This window comes from Elephantulus edwardii, unplaced genomic scaffold, assembly GCF_000299155.1.
Source record: "Elephantulus edwardii isolate Elephantulus edwardi_28Jun2011 unplaced genomic scaffold, EleEdw1.0 scaffold00104, whole genome shotgun sequence".
Classification (NCBI taxonomy): domain Eukaryota; kingdom Metazoa; phylum Chordata; class Mammalia; order Macroscelidea; family Macroscelididae; genus Elephantulus; species Elephantulus edwardii.
This window is the reverse complement of record NW_006399854.1, coordinates 700,493-716,288: the sequence shown is the minus strand read 5'-3', so window position 1 is coordinate 716,288 and position 15,796 is coordinate 700,493. Positions and strand designations below refer to the sequence as shown.

The window sequence follows — 15,796 nt, the reverse complement described above, 5'->3', positions numbered from 1 at the left end:
GAATTTTGTAAACAAACTAGTATAAAAAAAATAAAGTCTGAATATGCACCCCCTCAAGAAATAATTTAGAACGCCTGACACTATAATCAAACACTATGTATTAACAATTATATTTTTAAAACTCATTCATTCTTCATAAATTGAGAATGATTTGTGTCACTGTGCTACAATGGATCTCTTTTACTTAACTAGCTGTATGAGTGAACTCACCAATTATTTTGGAGGGATCATAAAGAAAAAGTTGTGTGTGTATATATAAAATGACTTAAGATTCCTAAGTAATCAATGTATTTATATTGGTTTTCTATGCTAATATATAATTTTTTTAGTGTATTAATAGGAAAAAAATTTTAAATGAAGCTTGAATAAAGTCAAATTTGAGTATCTTGATCTCTTAAAAAATATACTCTTGTTAAAGATGATGATTACTTCTAATGACATTCTAGATCATTTTTGCATTCTTTGTGCTTCCTTTTATTGCTTGGACTTTTTAAAATGAACATGGGTCAAATGTTACTAGTACGTATGACAGGTAATTTGCATGTGGTCAACCCCGCCCTCAAAGTTTACTGACTTTGTTGTTGCTGAGAATATACACAACACACACTCTAATTCACAATTCCACATGTACAATTTACTAACATTAATAACATTCTTCCAGTTGTGCAACCATTTTCACAAACCTCCCTCATCAATATAAATTGACTACTCCCTAAGGTTTCTACCAAGTTATTATTTGTTATTGTCAATTTTATCCCGTATGTGTCATTCTTGAGCTTTGATAGTGTAGTAACTAACTTATGGGACTGCTAACTGAAAGGCCCACCAGGAGCTCTAAGGAAAAAAGATAAAAGATGGACAGTCTCCTCCTGTAAAGTTTTATGGAGCTGGAAACTTAATTTGAAGAGTGGCTACGAGTCAAACCAACTCAACAATAGTTTTTAGAAGAGTATAATTCTCCAGACAGATTTTTTTAAAAAACTAGTTAATGCACATATTTTTTAAAGTAACTTTCTTCCAAAGGCAAAAGTAATACTGAATATCTTTGCTTCCAAAAACAGATTAACAGTACACATTTGTTTTTTGAGATAGTTAGGCAAATTTATTACTAGAAAATTTCTTTAAATGGATTGTGAATTATCCATTAATGTAGATACACATGTCAAAGAATGTTTCTAAGGTATTATATTATGATATGTCCTCCAATTCTTCCACATAAAACAATTTTAGTGCACTAAATAAAGATGCAAAATATTATTTGAATTGGTACCTTCCATGTTTATTGCAGCTTTGTTCACAATAGCAAGGAGTTGGAAACAACCTAAGTGCCCATCAACAAACGAATGGCTAGAGAAGCTGTGGTATATTCGCACAATGGAATACTATGCTGCATTAAAAAACAAGGAACTCATGCAATATTACTCAAAATGGTTGACTCTGGAGAACATTATGCTGAGTGAAATGTCCCAGTCACAAAGGGACAAATATTGCAAGGTGCCACTGTTGTAGAATGGGACTGTCCTTGGGGTTGGGGAGAGACTGAGTAAGATGGGTTCAATAATGTATGCTGCTCTGAAACAGAGAAGGGAAAAAACTGTTTAAAAGAGATATGTGATTAGGTATTTCTGTCATGACAGGAGTCTAGAGCGATGGCTACATGGTGGAGTGGACCTGGGGTTTGTGAAATAATGAAAGAATCTTTTCTTTTACTTTTCCACGAGGGTAATGTCTGGTGGGGGGGGAGCCTTGGGAGGGGACAAATCTACAACAATGAATGAATGGAAATCCAAAGCCTCTGTAAATTTTCACTGAAATTAAGAACAAATTTAAATTAAAAAAAAATAATAATTAAGTTAGAGTAAGGATGGCAATGGAACCACCTTACCTTTGTAATTTGATTTGTGCCACTATTTGTGCCTCTACTCAGAATATTATTGTTTTCAATTTTTGACTCATGCACTTTTAACTTGTTAGTTAAATTTGTATCTTCTAGGCTGCAACACTTCCATGATACAGCTTCAAGGATATGAAGATGTACGGCTAAGCACAACTGATAACAGTGCATCTAAATTCCAAAATCAATCTCCATAATAGTCTATGTGCTTCCTACTGCCAAGGGGGCCCTTTGGAGTAGTGAGAGAAGACATTCACCCAGAAACCCACAGCGTCCCTTTTCAGCAGGAATTAGCTAAGAGAATACGCCATCCCCTTTTCCTTATGAATCAGGGTGAAGTCTCTCTCAGGGAGGAGTGATAGGGAATGACAAGGGACACACTGACAAAGGAGATTAATCAGAACTGGCTTTGACAAGCACTGTGGCAATTGGACAATTAAAACAGACACTGGGGGGGAAAGAAGAACGAACTGGGGATGAGGGTGGAGAAAACAGTGCAACAATGAATGAATGAAAACCCAAAATCTCTGTAAATGTTCATTAAAATGAATAAAATTTAATAAAAATTAAAATTAAAAAAAGATTGAAATTTAAAAAAAACAAAAACAAAAAAAAGAAAATGGTTTTTTAAAAAAGAAAATGGTATAAAATATATTAATTAGTGTATTGTTTTTATAGTACTCTGTTTTATCATAAACTTGACACATATGAACTGTAAAAGTTCTATCCTCAAAAATATTGTTTTGTAGAACTCATGTGATTTTTTTAAAAGACATCACTTCAACAAATTTCAGATAAGTAGAAACCAGTATCTAATTTCAGCTTTAATGTTGCTTTTGTATAAAATAGTTCTTAATCTTGGCAAAATTTGATGAACTGGTTTCACTTCCAAAGTATTTTAAAATAGAGGTTTATCTTTTTATGATTTTAAGTATGCCAACAGGTAAGATATGTGTTCCTAGTATTATTTTGTATATATTCATTTTTGGTCTACCCTGTAGCTAAATAGTACTATCAAATCTTAAGATAATTTAAGTTCATAAATATCTCAGACCTATTATCAATGGAAGGAGAAGTGTAATTTTTTTAAAATAAAAATGCTCACTCTATGTCTGTTATAAAATACACAGAATAATAAAAAGGAAATTTAAAAGATAAAAACAGAAAGCCAAGCATGGGTATAGGTATTTTAGATAGGAAACAGACCAAACTGTACACAAACATGTAAAGAAAACATCTGATTTCCATTCTATGAGCATACATCTAAAACTACATAAGACCAGACCCAGGAAAAAAAAGTCTGGTTGCCTTGTTTTCAAGAAAATATGCATATAGGCTGTAATATCAGAGTCTTCTATCTTAATAAGGGAATAAACATTTATTTTCAAGATCATTTTCAGAAATCATGGATTCACTTGCAATGCAGTAAGATATTTCTTCTAACATTTCATTAGAACCAAAGCAAACTCAGTGCTATCAAGCTGACTTCAGCTCACAACAACCCTAAAGAACAGCACAGACCGCTCCAAAGGTTTTCAAGGCTTTAATCTTTATGCTTTTCTCTTATGGAAGGGCTGACTTTATGATAAACAGATGCTTAACCTTGGACTGCAATTAAAAATACTTTTTTAAAAATAAATCTCTTAATCCCAAATTTAGGAATAAGCACGGTTAAAAATTTAGTGTGTATGTTTTCCAAACATTCATCTACACACATATATTTCTATTTAAGTGTGCCTTTTTGCACAAATTGTGTCATGTAGGGACCTTAAATGGAGTTACACTGCCAGTAGCCTGTTTTGTTTCCATACAGTTTTGTTAAACTAAATTTTGGTAACTACACTAATATCCATTATTTAGTTTTATTCTGTAACTTTCTTTTCAAATTTCTCATATGTATATCTATTATAATCTCATCGGGATAATAATAATTTTATGTATACCTATTCACTCATATCGGAAGCTATGGTGGCTTAAGTGGTAAGAAGTCGGACTGCCAACTCAAAGTCACATGGTTCAAATCCACCAGGTGCACCACAGGAGAAAAATGAGCAATCTCCTGTGTAATTAATTGCCCCTGAAAACCCACTAGAGGGTCAGTTATGAGTTAATTCAGACTCAACAGTTTACCACAACATACATACTACACACACACACTGCTGTCAAGTCAGAACCAACTCATCACTAACTCTCCTGTGGTTTCTGAGGCCGTAAACTCCCCAGGAGCCACTGATGGACTCAAACCACCAGAGATGCTCAGACTTTGGGTTAGCAGCACAATGTCCTACAGACTAATCCACCAAAACTCCCTAGGGATAATAATGGTTGTAGCTGTTGTTAAATGCTGTTGCATCAACTACAACTCATAGTGACCTTACAAACAATGGATCTGAAAGCTACACCATTTTGACCAAAGGATCCATAAATTAATAAATACAATAAAACTAAAAAACATAAAAAGCCTTGTTTTTAATAAGTTCTACATAGCAAGCGTTATGAATTCATGAACTGAATTGTAGCTCCTAAAATATAGAGAGCTAGAAAGCAAAGATGTCGGTGTAAAGATGATGATACGGCTAATTCAAGCCATGATATTTTCTTTTATTACTCTGATTCATTTACAAAGTTTGAAGACATTGTTTTTCACAAAAGATCCTTCCCATTTTCTTTACCCCTCCCACCCATTGGATTGTGTAACCCTATTAACACCCTACCCTCTCATCTTCACCCCTCTATTTCCACCCCAAACCCCTGCCTTGGATCCTCATACTCATTCTATAATAATGGTTTTATACAGTATTGGTCCTTGTTGGACTGAGTTATCAAGCTATATTTTCAATTGCTTCACATAAATGTGAAAAGTTAAATAATAAAGAAGACCAAAATATTATGTCTTCAAAATAGAGTGCTGGTAAAGAGTATTAAATATACCATGTTATACCATATATAATATGTAAATAATAAATAAATAAATATAATAAAATGTGTTCAAAAGAACACATTTGTCTTAGAAGAAGCCAAGGATGGCGGAAGTCCATCTTATATAATATGAGCATTTTGTTAGCCCATGGATAATGACTTCATGCTTGGAAAAGTAAACTGAAGGTGAAAAAGGAAGTTGTCACTCTCAAGGAGACAGACTGGCACAGTGACTACAACAGGTTAATCAGGGCAAAAATCGTGAACACAGGACAGGGGAAGATGATCTGCTTTTCACCAGGTCACGATAACTCATAGTTGACTTCATAGCACTTAGTAACAATAGGAATAAAATGTACAAAATATGTCATGTTCTCTCACAATCTGCTAAACTAAATAGTTCTGAGAGGCTTAAAGATAGCATAAAAACCACTTAATCCCATCACAGCCCTAGTTCACAGAATAGAAGTTTTCTTAGGGTATGGCTTGTAGCAGCTTTTCTCTCACAAGAGATCAATTAAAAAAAGAAAAATAAAATGGAAGAAGGGACTTCAACACCACCAAGAAAACATCCAGGGATGGAGTGCATCCTTCTGAACTCAGGTACCTGCCTTATAGGAAAGTCAAGACACAAAGAGATCTGCAATGGCTTATAGATGCTCAAGGAAACATTGACTTTCCTCCAAAATTAACAGAGAGAGGTTCTTCTCAAGCTAGCACCCTGATTTGGACTGCCAGCCTCCTAACCAGTAAAAAAAAAAAAATTTGTTGAAGTCAATCACTTGTGGTTATCTCCGTGATAGCAGCACTAAATTAATTAGGACAAGGCACTGTTTGATAGTGCAAGGCCTAGCTGTTGTTAGGTGCAGTGGAATTGACTATGGATCATAGAGACTCTATAAACAACAGATCAAAACCTTGCCCTATTCAGAACCATTCCACAATATACACCATATTCACGCCTTTTGTTGCAGTCACTACATCATTTGATCTCCTTAAGGGTCTTCTTCTCTTTCACTGATCCTCCACTTTTCCAAGTGTAACATCTTTTCCAAAGCACTGGTGCCTCCTGACAACATGTCCAAAGTACATGAGCTAAAGTTTCACTATTCCTGCCTCCAAAGAGCACAACCATAGCTGCACTTCCTCTAAGACAGATCTGTTGGTTCTTTCGGCAGTCCATAGTAAGATATATACTTATATATATATATACTCTTCATCAACACCACAGTTCAAAGGCATTTTAGTAGGACCATAATTTTTTTCCCCTTAGGATAAATTTTAAGACATTAATCTCTAAAATAACAGCAAGTGTTACTGCCTTAGATGCTTAACACTAGCCTCTTTTGCTATAGCAACAGCATAAGTACAAATAATCAAAGAGAGAAGTAATACTTCCAACAATTAGTTAAACCCTCAAAGTTTAATAAACAAAAACAAGGGAGACTGTCAATTGACATATAATGCCTTCAGTTTAATACTATTTTATTTGTTGCTTCAATTCTGTTCACACCAGCAATGTCAAAGACTCACCACTGAATTAAGCTATTTTCCAATGTTTCTTTTCTCTCAATTACTTTTTCCAGAGTACCAGCAGTTGGTTGAAAATCAGAAGCAACCGGTGGAAACGGAGGACCATTATATTTTGTTGAATCAACTTTAATATTTTTGCTGAACTCCAGAATTGGTTCAGAGTATTCTGGAATTTCATCATATTGTTCTTCTTCCTAGAAGAAGCAAACTTAGTATTAATAATAAAAACATCTATATATATCAGTCAGATAAGTCACACTGAAAAAATCTTTAGTTGCACAATTCTGTTGCCTCATTAAAATGGAATGTTGCATTTCATTTAAATTGGACAGTTAAAAAACAAAAATTTTTTTTAGACAAACTAAAAGCATTATCTCCATGTAAAATGTTAACAATGCCTTCAGAAAATGCTTAACATTTTATTTTCTTTTTAAATTTATAAAGTGCCATTAACATTTTCCTTCAGAGGATATTTTGAACATTTCTTACTATAAAGAGACTGATGCTTCTGAACATTACTGCTTGCTCCTGTAGATCCTCTACTTTGCATTTAAATACTCATTTATGCCCTTTTATATATTATCTGTTGGTTTAGTGGTAAGGAGCAGCACTGCCAAACCAAAGGCAAGCAGATTGCGTTCACCAGCTGCTCTGGGAGAGAAAGATGGACAATTTCCTCCCATGCAATTTACAGCCTCTGAAAACTGTCTGTAGGGTCAGAATCAGTTGGTTCCATCTCAATGGCACAAAACAATAACATCATGATCACAGATATTTGGGAATTTTCAACCTTTTATTATAGAAATTATCATACATATTTAAAAGCAGGTAAAGTAACACTAAGGTACTATTACGTAGCTGCTATCTATCTAACATGAAATCTCATTTACTGGCTGCTCAGCTTCAATAGTCAGCAACTCATGGACAACTTCATTTTATCTAGGTTGTTACGTACTGAGGAGTCATAACCAACTCATAGGTGGCTCCCCAGTGGGTTTTCAGAGGCAGTGAATCATATGGGAAGATTGCTCATCTTCCACAAAGCCCTAGTAGTTTGAACTACATGCCACATGAACTAAGCCACCAGAGCTCAATTTCCTCTTGCTGTATTATTTTGAAGGGAGCTCTGGTGGCTTTAGTGGTAAAGAACTGCACTGTCAACAGAAAGGTACGTGGTTCAAATCCACCAGCTGCTCTGCAATAAGATGCCCAATCTTCCCCTGTGATTAACTGCCTCTGAAAAACAACAACATATCATTTTGAATGAAGCTCTGGTGGCATGAGGACAACGAAAGATTATTACAAAGGAGGAGGAAGAAAAAAAACCAAAAAAGATGTCAGAAGAGACATGAAAATTTTATTAGAGCACAAAGAAGCCAAAACAAAAGAGATGTCAAAGTAAAAGAGCTGAACAGAAGATTTCAAAGGACAGCTCGAGAGAATAAAACAAACTATTACAACAAAATGTGCAAACAGCTGGGCTCAGAAAATAAAAAAGGGAAGAACTCACTCAGAATTTCTCAAGCTGAAGGAACTGAATTAACAAGCCTCAAGTTGCAATACTGAAAGATGCTATGGGCACAATCTTAAATGATCCGGGAAGCATCAAAAGATATTGAAGGAATACACAAAATCACTGTACCAAAACAAAATTAGTTAAAACAGAAAAATTTCAGAAAGTACCACATAAAAAAGAACCAATGATGATGAATGATGAAGTTCAGGCAGCAATGAAGGTATCGGCAAAAAATAAGGTCCCAACAGTCAGTGGAATACCAATTGACTTTTGACCTAACAGATGCAGGCCTGACTGTGCTCACCAGTTTATGCTAGGAACTTTGAAGGATTGACTGGAAGAGATCCATATTTGTCCCCATTCCCAAGAAAGATCCAATAGAATGTAGAATTTATCCAACAATATCATCCATATCTAATGCAGGCAAAATATTTTTAAAAAGCTAATGCAAGGAAACTATTATTGAAGCTCATTTCAAAAGCAGCTAGAACAATACGTTGACAAGGAACAATTAGAAGTACAAGCTGGATTTAGAAGCGGCCATGGCACTAGAGATATTATTGTTGATCCACAATTAACATCCTCGTTACCTACCAGCAGTCAGGAAATAAGGAGACATATTGCACTGGGAAAATCTGCAGTTAGAGACATCTCCAGATTACTGAGGGTTAATGATGTCAGTTTGAGGACTAAGGTGCATCTAATTCAGGCCATGGTCTTTCCATTTGCCATGCATCAGAGACCTAGACAATGAATAATGACGACAGAAGAACTGATGTCTCTGAACTGTGGTGATAGAAGAGTGCTGAGCACTCAACGGACTGCTAAAAGAACATAACAAGTATGTCTTAGAGAGAGTATGCCCAGAGGGCTCTTTGGAGGCAAAGATGATGATGCTTCACCTCACATACTTCAGGCATTTGCTAGGAGGGCTATTTCTTAGAGACAGATATGATGCTTAGAGAGGGGCAAGATGTTTGGAAAAGCAGAATCGATGAAAGAGTCAAAGAGAGGAAGACACTCTACCAAATGGATTGACACAGTGACTGGAACAGTTGGCTCTAAAGTGTCAAGAAGTGTGAAGATGGCACAGTATAGGACAGGGTTCAGATTTCTTGTTCATAGTGTCACTGTAGGTCATACTCAACTCAATGGCACCTAACAACAATGGCAATCCGAAGAATGTGTATTTGTGTTTTACTGAGGCATTAAACTATGTGGATCATAACAAATTATGGCTCACACTGTGAAGAATGGCAATCCCAAAACACTTAATTGTGCTCATACAGAATTTATACCTAGACCAAGAAGATTTTGTGCAAACAGACCAGGAGAACATTGCATCAGGGGGCGTGTGAATCAGGGTTGTATCCTTTCTCCATACCAATTCAATCTAGACTCTAAGCAAAATAGTTTGTGATGCTGGACTCTATGAAGAGGAGTATGGCAACAGAATTGGAAGAAGACTCATCAACACCTTGTGTTACACTGATGACACAACTCTGCTTGCTAAAAGCGAGGAGGATATAAAACAACAGCTGCAGAAGATCAAAGACTACAACATTTTCTGTGGATTGTATCTCAACACCAAGAAGACATATTTCCTCACCACAGGCCAAACAGTCAACATCATGATAGATGGAGAAAATATTGAAGCTTTAATGATTTCATTTTGCTTGGATCAACAATCAACACCCTTGGTAACAGTAGTTGGGAAATAAGGAGACATACTGCATTGGGCAAATCCACTGTCAGGGACCTCTCCAAAACACTGAAGAACAGTTAGAAGACTAAGGTATGCCTGATTCAGGCCATGGTCTTATCACTTGTTATGCACCTGAGAGCTGGACAAGAACTGATGCTTTTGAGTTGTGGTTCTAGATAAGAGTTCTGAATATCCCATGGACTGCCAAGAGAACAAACACATGTCCTGGAAAAGGTGCAACAAGGGTGCTCCTTGGAGGAAAAGAATGACAAAGCTTTGTCTTCCATTCTTTGTACAGGTAGCTAGGCATGGCTATTCCTCACAGAGGTACATCACACTTGAGAAGATAGATGGTCAGCAAAGGAGATAAGGCGCCCAATGAGATGGACTGACACTGTAACTTTAGCAACGGGCTCTAGTGTCTCAGAGATGGTGAGGATGGCACAGGATAGGGCAGGTTTCAGGACAGCTGTTCAGAGGGTCACTAGCAGTTATAGTCAACTCGATGGCACTTAACAACTGGTAACTTAGAGGTAAGGAACCGTACTGACAACCCAAAGTAATGCAGCTCCAATCCAACAGGCTGCAATTAATTGCCTCTGAAAATCTGCCAGAGGGTCTGCTATGAGTCAGGTCCAACTCAACTGTACACAACAATAATGTATTCAAGTAAATCAGAGATATTACAAGTTTTATCTTTAAATACATCTATATAGATACCTCATAAAAAGTTATGACTTTGAAACATTTTGACTAAGTTATAGTTTTGTTGTGGTGGTGTATCATAGTCAGAACTGAGCCATAGATGACCATCCAGTGGGTTTTCAGAGGCAGTTAATCGCACGGGAGAAAACTGTTCATCCTTCTCCCATGGAGTAGCTGGTGGCTTTGAATTGCATGACTTTGGGATTGCAGTGCATTTTTCTTGCTGGTTGGCCACAAAAGCTCCCTAAGTAGTATTATCTCATGTTAAAATGAGGTCATAGAGTTAATAAATGGGCTGAGACAGAAAAAGGAACACTTTGAATACCAATCACGTTATTTAGATAACTTTTATTTCATTCATATCTTGGACAAAAAGTTTCTGAGAACACTTTAATATTGAAAGTCAAAACATAATTCAATCACATGGAAAAATGCTAAGGGAAAAACAAGTTATGGTTTCTAAACTTAGTTACCTGGATTGAAATTAATTACTTCATGTGATATATTGCATATCTTTTCAAATTCTAAAATAAAGTTTCATTTTATGATTAACTAATTTGGTCTTGACTCCAAAATCTGTGAACAGATGTCCTCTCTAAAGTCTGTCATATGAGCTTTTTTCCCCATTATTTTTTTTTACTGCCTCATCTATATTCAAGCTGAAGTTGAGGAAAATTAAACCGAATCCACAGGAATCAAAATATGACTTTGAGTCTATCCCACCTGAATTTCAGGACCCTCTCAGGAACAGGTTTGAGGCCTTGAACACTAATGAGCGAAGACCTGATGAGTTGTGGGAGGATCATCCAGGAAGAGTGCAAACGGTCATTACAAAGACAGAGAAGGAAGAAAAGACCAAAAAGGATGTCAGAAGAAACTCTGAATATTGCACCGGCAAAGAATACTGCACTTTGGCAGAGAAGCCAAAGCAAAAGGAAGAATTCAAGATACTAAAGAGATGAACAGAAGATGTCAAAGGGCAGCACGGGATGACAAAGTAAAATATTACAATGAAATGTGCAAGGAGCTGGAGTCGGAAAATCAAAAGGGTCAAACTTGCTCAAAATTTCTTAAGCTCAAGGAACTGAAGAACAAATTCAAACGTCGAGTTGCTATAATCTAGGATGTTTTACACAGAATATTAAATGATCCAGAAAGTATTAAAAGAAGATGGAAAGAATATACTGAGTCACTGTATCAAAAGGAATTGGCAGACACAGAAGAATTTCATGAAACAACATATAAGCAAGAGCCTATGGTGATGAAGAATGAAGTTCAAGCTGCTTTGAAGGAAATGGCAAAAAATAAGGCCCCAAGACTAGACGGTATACCAATTGGCATATTTCAGATAACAGATGCTGCCCTAGACTTGCTCACCAAGTTGTGCCAAGAAATCTGGAGAACAACCACTTGGCCAACTGGAAGAGATATATATTTCTTCCCATTCCAAAGAAAGGTGACCCAACAGAGTGTGCAAACTATAGAACAATATCATTGATTCACATGCAAGCAAGATTCTACTGAAGATTATTAAAAAACGACTGGAACAGCACATCAGCAAAGAATTGCTGGAAGTCCAGGCTGGGTTTAGAAGGGGTCATGGTACTAGGGATATTGTAGCTAAAGTTAGATGGATCTTAGCTGAAAGCAGGGAATACTAGAGGAATGTCTATATGTGTTTCATTAATTATGCAAAGGCGTTTGACTATGTGGATCATAACAAACTGTGGCTGACTTTGAGAAGACTAGGAATCTCAGAACACTTGATCATGGTAATGAGAAACCTATACTTGGGCCAAGAGGCAGTCGTCAGAACAGAGCAAGGAAACACTACATGGTTCAAAATTGGGAAAGGCATATGCCAGGGATGTGTCCTGCCTCCACATCTTTTCAACTTTTATGCAGAACAGATTATCCGGGAGGCTGGGTTCTATGAGGAGAATCGTGGCATCAGGATTGGTGGAAGATTTATCAACAGTCTGCTTTATGCAGATGACACAACCCTGCTTGCTGAAACTGAGAAGGACCTGAAGTGCTTGCTGCAGAGGGTCAAGGACTGCAGCCTCCAATATGGATTGAGACTCAATATCAAGAAGACAAAGATTCTCACCACTGGGCTAATTGGCAGCATCAGGATGGATGGTGAAGAGATTGAGATTGTACAAAGCTTTAGTTTGCTTGGCTCCACAGTCAACACTCTTGGCACCAGTAGCCAGGAAATTAAAAGATGTATTGCCATGGGAAAGTCTGCTGTTAGGGACCTCTCCAAAGTACTGAAGAGCAATGGTGTCTCTCTGGAGACTAAGGTGCGTCTGATACAGGTCTTTCCAATCATTTGTTATGCATCAGAGAGTTGGACAATGACCAGGGAGGATAGAAGGAGAATTGATGCCTTTGAGCTGTGGTGCTGGAGAAGAGTATTGAAGGTACCATGGACTGCTAAGAAAACAAACGGTTTCATCTTAGAAATTAAACTGGGCTGCTCCTTGGAGACAAGCATTCTGAGGCTTCGTCTGACATACTTTGGACATGTTGTAAGGATGGACTGGTCCTTGGAGAGGGACATCATGCTTGGTAAGGTGGAGGGACAGCGCAGGAGGGGAAGGCCCTCTATGAGGTGAATTGATTCAGTGACTGGGGTAATCATGATGGGTTTGTCAGAGACAGTGTGATTGGCACAGGACAGAGCAGAGTTTAGGGCTGTTGTACATAGGGTCGCTATGAGTCCCAAGTGACTTGACAACACATAACAACAACAACATCATCATCATCTATATTCCTGCCTTCTAGCTTACTAATCTTATCATTTCTTTTTCTTTTGTTTTCTTTTATTTTCAAAGGGCCCCACAGTTTGAGGATCTTTATCATTTCTGTAAATCTTTCTACTGTTAACTACTATCTTTTCATTGGTTTGGGGTTCCTCACAAATTTTTTACTCAATTCAAAATTATCATGGCAGATCAATTAGTGACCACTACATTAGACTTTAATCAGAAAAGGTAAATATTAATAGTATGAAGAAAAGACAGATTGAAGGGAAGGAAGTTAAAGGAAAAAAAGACGAAAATAGGAAGCAGAAGACACAACATCTAGGTGAGAAAGAAAATTCTAAATCAAGTTGAATGAAAGTAGACAGGTGATATGATTATACTGCACTATAAAGAATAACAACCTTCTAGATTTTAAAACTTAATTTAACTCAAAAACTTGAATATAATATTGAAAGTCAAAACAAATAATATAAAGACATTACAATGGAAAAACAATTTCTTACGATTCCTACACTTGGTTACCTGAACGATATCAATTACTTCATCAAAGTTTGTTCCTGGAAACTTCACCTCTTCTTCATCAACATCTGTAATTTCTGCAGTCTAAAAAAGCATTAAAACATCTTCAGAAATTTTTTGTTACATTTAATCATTTTTAAGTTTATACATTACTATTCCCATCTCCATCCATAAGCTTACAAGTGCAAGGCCTTACTTCCACATTATTATCATGTTCTAAATTAGCTTAACTGGTAAATGGAATTTAAGTTTATTCTCAAATGTGGAAAATCAGGACATTGCTTTGATAGATGTAAAATTATGTTTGTTATTCTGTCAAGGAATAAATCAATCAGGTAACTTAAGTCAGCTGATCAACAGGTTGATACGATCTCTTTGATAGTTAAGATTTCTTTATCTTTGTAAGGCCTTTTTGCATTCTTCATGAATGATATTCTTTCAATTCTCCCACAGCTCATCAGCTCATCTGTTCTTCATGCATTAGTGTTCAAGGCTTCAAATCTGTTCTGAGAGAGTCTTTAAATTCTGTGGGATAGACTCAAGGTCAAACTTTGGTTCTTACGGATTCAATTTAATTTTCTTTAGCTTCAGTATATGAAGTATATATGAGTAGTTGGTGGTCTGTTCCACAATCAGCACCTGACCTGGTTTTCACAGCTGATGTTGAACTTCTCCAACTATTTTTTCCACAGCTGTAGTCAATCTGACTCCCGTGTAGACCATCAGGTGAAGTCCATGTGTATACTTGCCATTTATTTTTCTTATAAAAGATGTTTGCAATGAATAGGTCATTGACTGTACAGATTTCTATCAATCTATCTCCAACCTCATATATGTCACCAAGTATATGCTTTCCAACTACTGATCCTTCTTCCCTGTCCCCAACTTTTGATTTGTACTCACTATTATCAAAGTATTGATTGCATGTTCAATCAATTTCTGATGGCAAAAGTTGGTGGAAGTCATCTGTTTCCTCCTCTTTGGCCCTGGTTGCTGGTGCATATATTTAAATGACAGTGGTATTAACAGATCTTCCTTGTATGCATGTTGATATTATCCTATCACTCACATTCAGCAAACAGGTATTACCCTGGCCATGCTCACCAGGTTGTGCCAAGAAATCTGGACAACTGCCTGAATAACTGACTGGAAGAGACCTGTACTTATTCCCATTCCAAAAACAAGGTGACCCAACAGAGTGTGGAACTTTTCAAACAATATCACATGCAAACAAGATTCTGTTGAAGATTATCCAGAAACAACTGGAAGAGTACATCAGCAGAGAACTGACACAAGTGCAGGCTGAGTTAAGAAGAGGCCATGGAACCAGGGATATCATAGACAATGTTAGCTGGATCTTAGTTGAAAGCAGAGAGTACTAGATGAATGTCTATCTGTGTTTTATTAACTATACAAAGGCATTTAACTGTGTGGATCATAAAAAATTATCTCTAACCTTGAAAAGAATGGGGATCCCGGAACACTTACTTAATTGTGCTCATACGAAACATATACTTGGACCAGGAAGCAGTAGTCAGAACAGAGCAGGGAAACACTGCACAGTTTAGGATCAGGAAAGATGTCAACGTTTTCAATCTGTTCAATGCAGAACAGATCATTCAGGAGGCTGGACTTTATGAGGAGGAAAGTGGCATCAGGATTGGAGGAAGACTCACCAACAACCTGAGTTATGTACATAATACAACCTTGCTTGCTGAAATGGAGGACATGAGGAGTTTGCTGCAGGAGGACAGTGATCATAGTCTTCAGTATATATTATAGCTCAACATCAACAAAGATTCTCACCATTTGGCCAGTTGACACCTTCATGATGGACAGAGAAGAGACTGAGATTGTTGATAACTTCACTTTGCTTGGTTATATAATCAACACTCTTGGCACCCACAGTCAAAAAATAAAATGAACTGTATTGGGAAAGTCTTCTGTCAGGGACCTCTCCTGATCCAGGCCATAGTCTTCACAATTATTTGTTACGCATCCAAGAGCTTGACAAAAATTAAGTATTATAGGAGGATTGATGTCTTTGAATTGTGGTGCTGGAGAAGAGTGTGGAACATACTGTGGACTGCCAGGGAACAAGTCTCTCCTAAAGAGGGTAAAATCAGCTGCTTGGAGGCAAGGATTTTGAAGCTCTATACCTATCTCCATACCTTTTCAACCTATATGCAGAACAGATTATCCGGGAGGCTGGGCTCTATGAGGAGAAATGTGGG

The 15,796-nt window shown here is 36.8% G+C and overlaps 1 protein-coding gene across 1 annotated transcript in view; it reads right to left on the bottom strand.

The window, feature by feature from the left end:
- KIAA0586 (KIAA0586 ortholog) overlaps positions 1 to 15,796 on the bottom strand; it is a 224,524-nt gene that overhangs the window by 141,536 nt on the left and 67,192 nt on the right. The window contains exons 19-20 of the mRNA XM_006891816.1: positions 13,566 to 13,646; positions 6,347 to 6,540 (exon numbers count right to left, since the gene is read on the bottom strand). Of these exons, the coding sequence (XP_006891878.1) occupies positions 6,347 to 6,540; positions 13,566 to 13,646 (275 nt within the window). The remainder of the gene's footprint in view (positions 1 to 6,346; positions 6,541 to 13,565; positions 13,647 to 15,796) is intronic.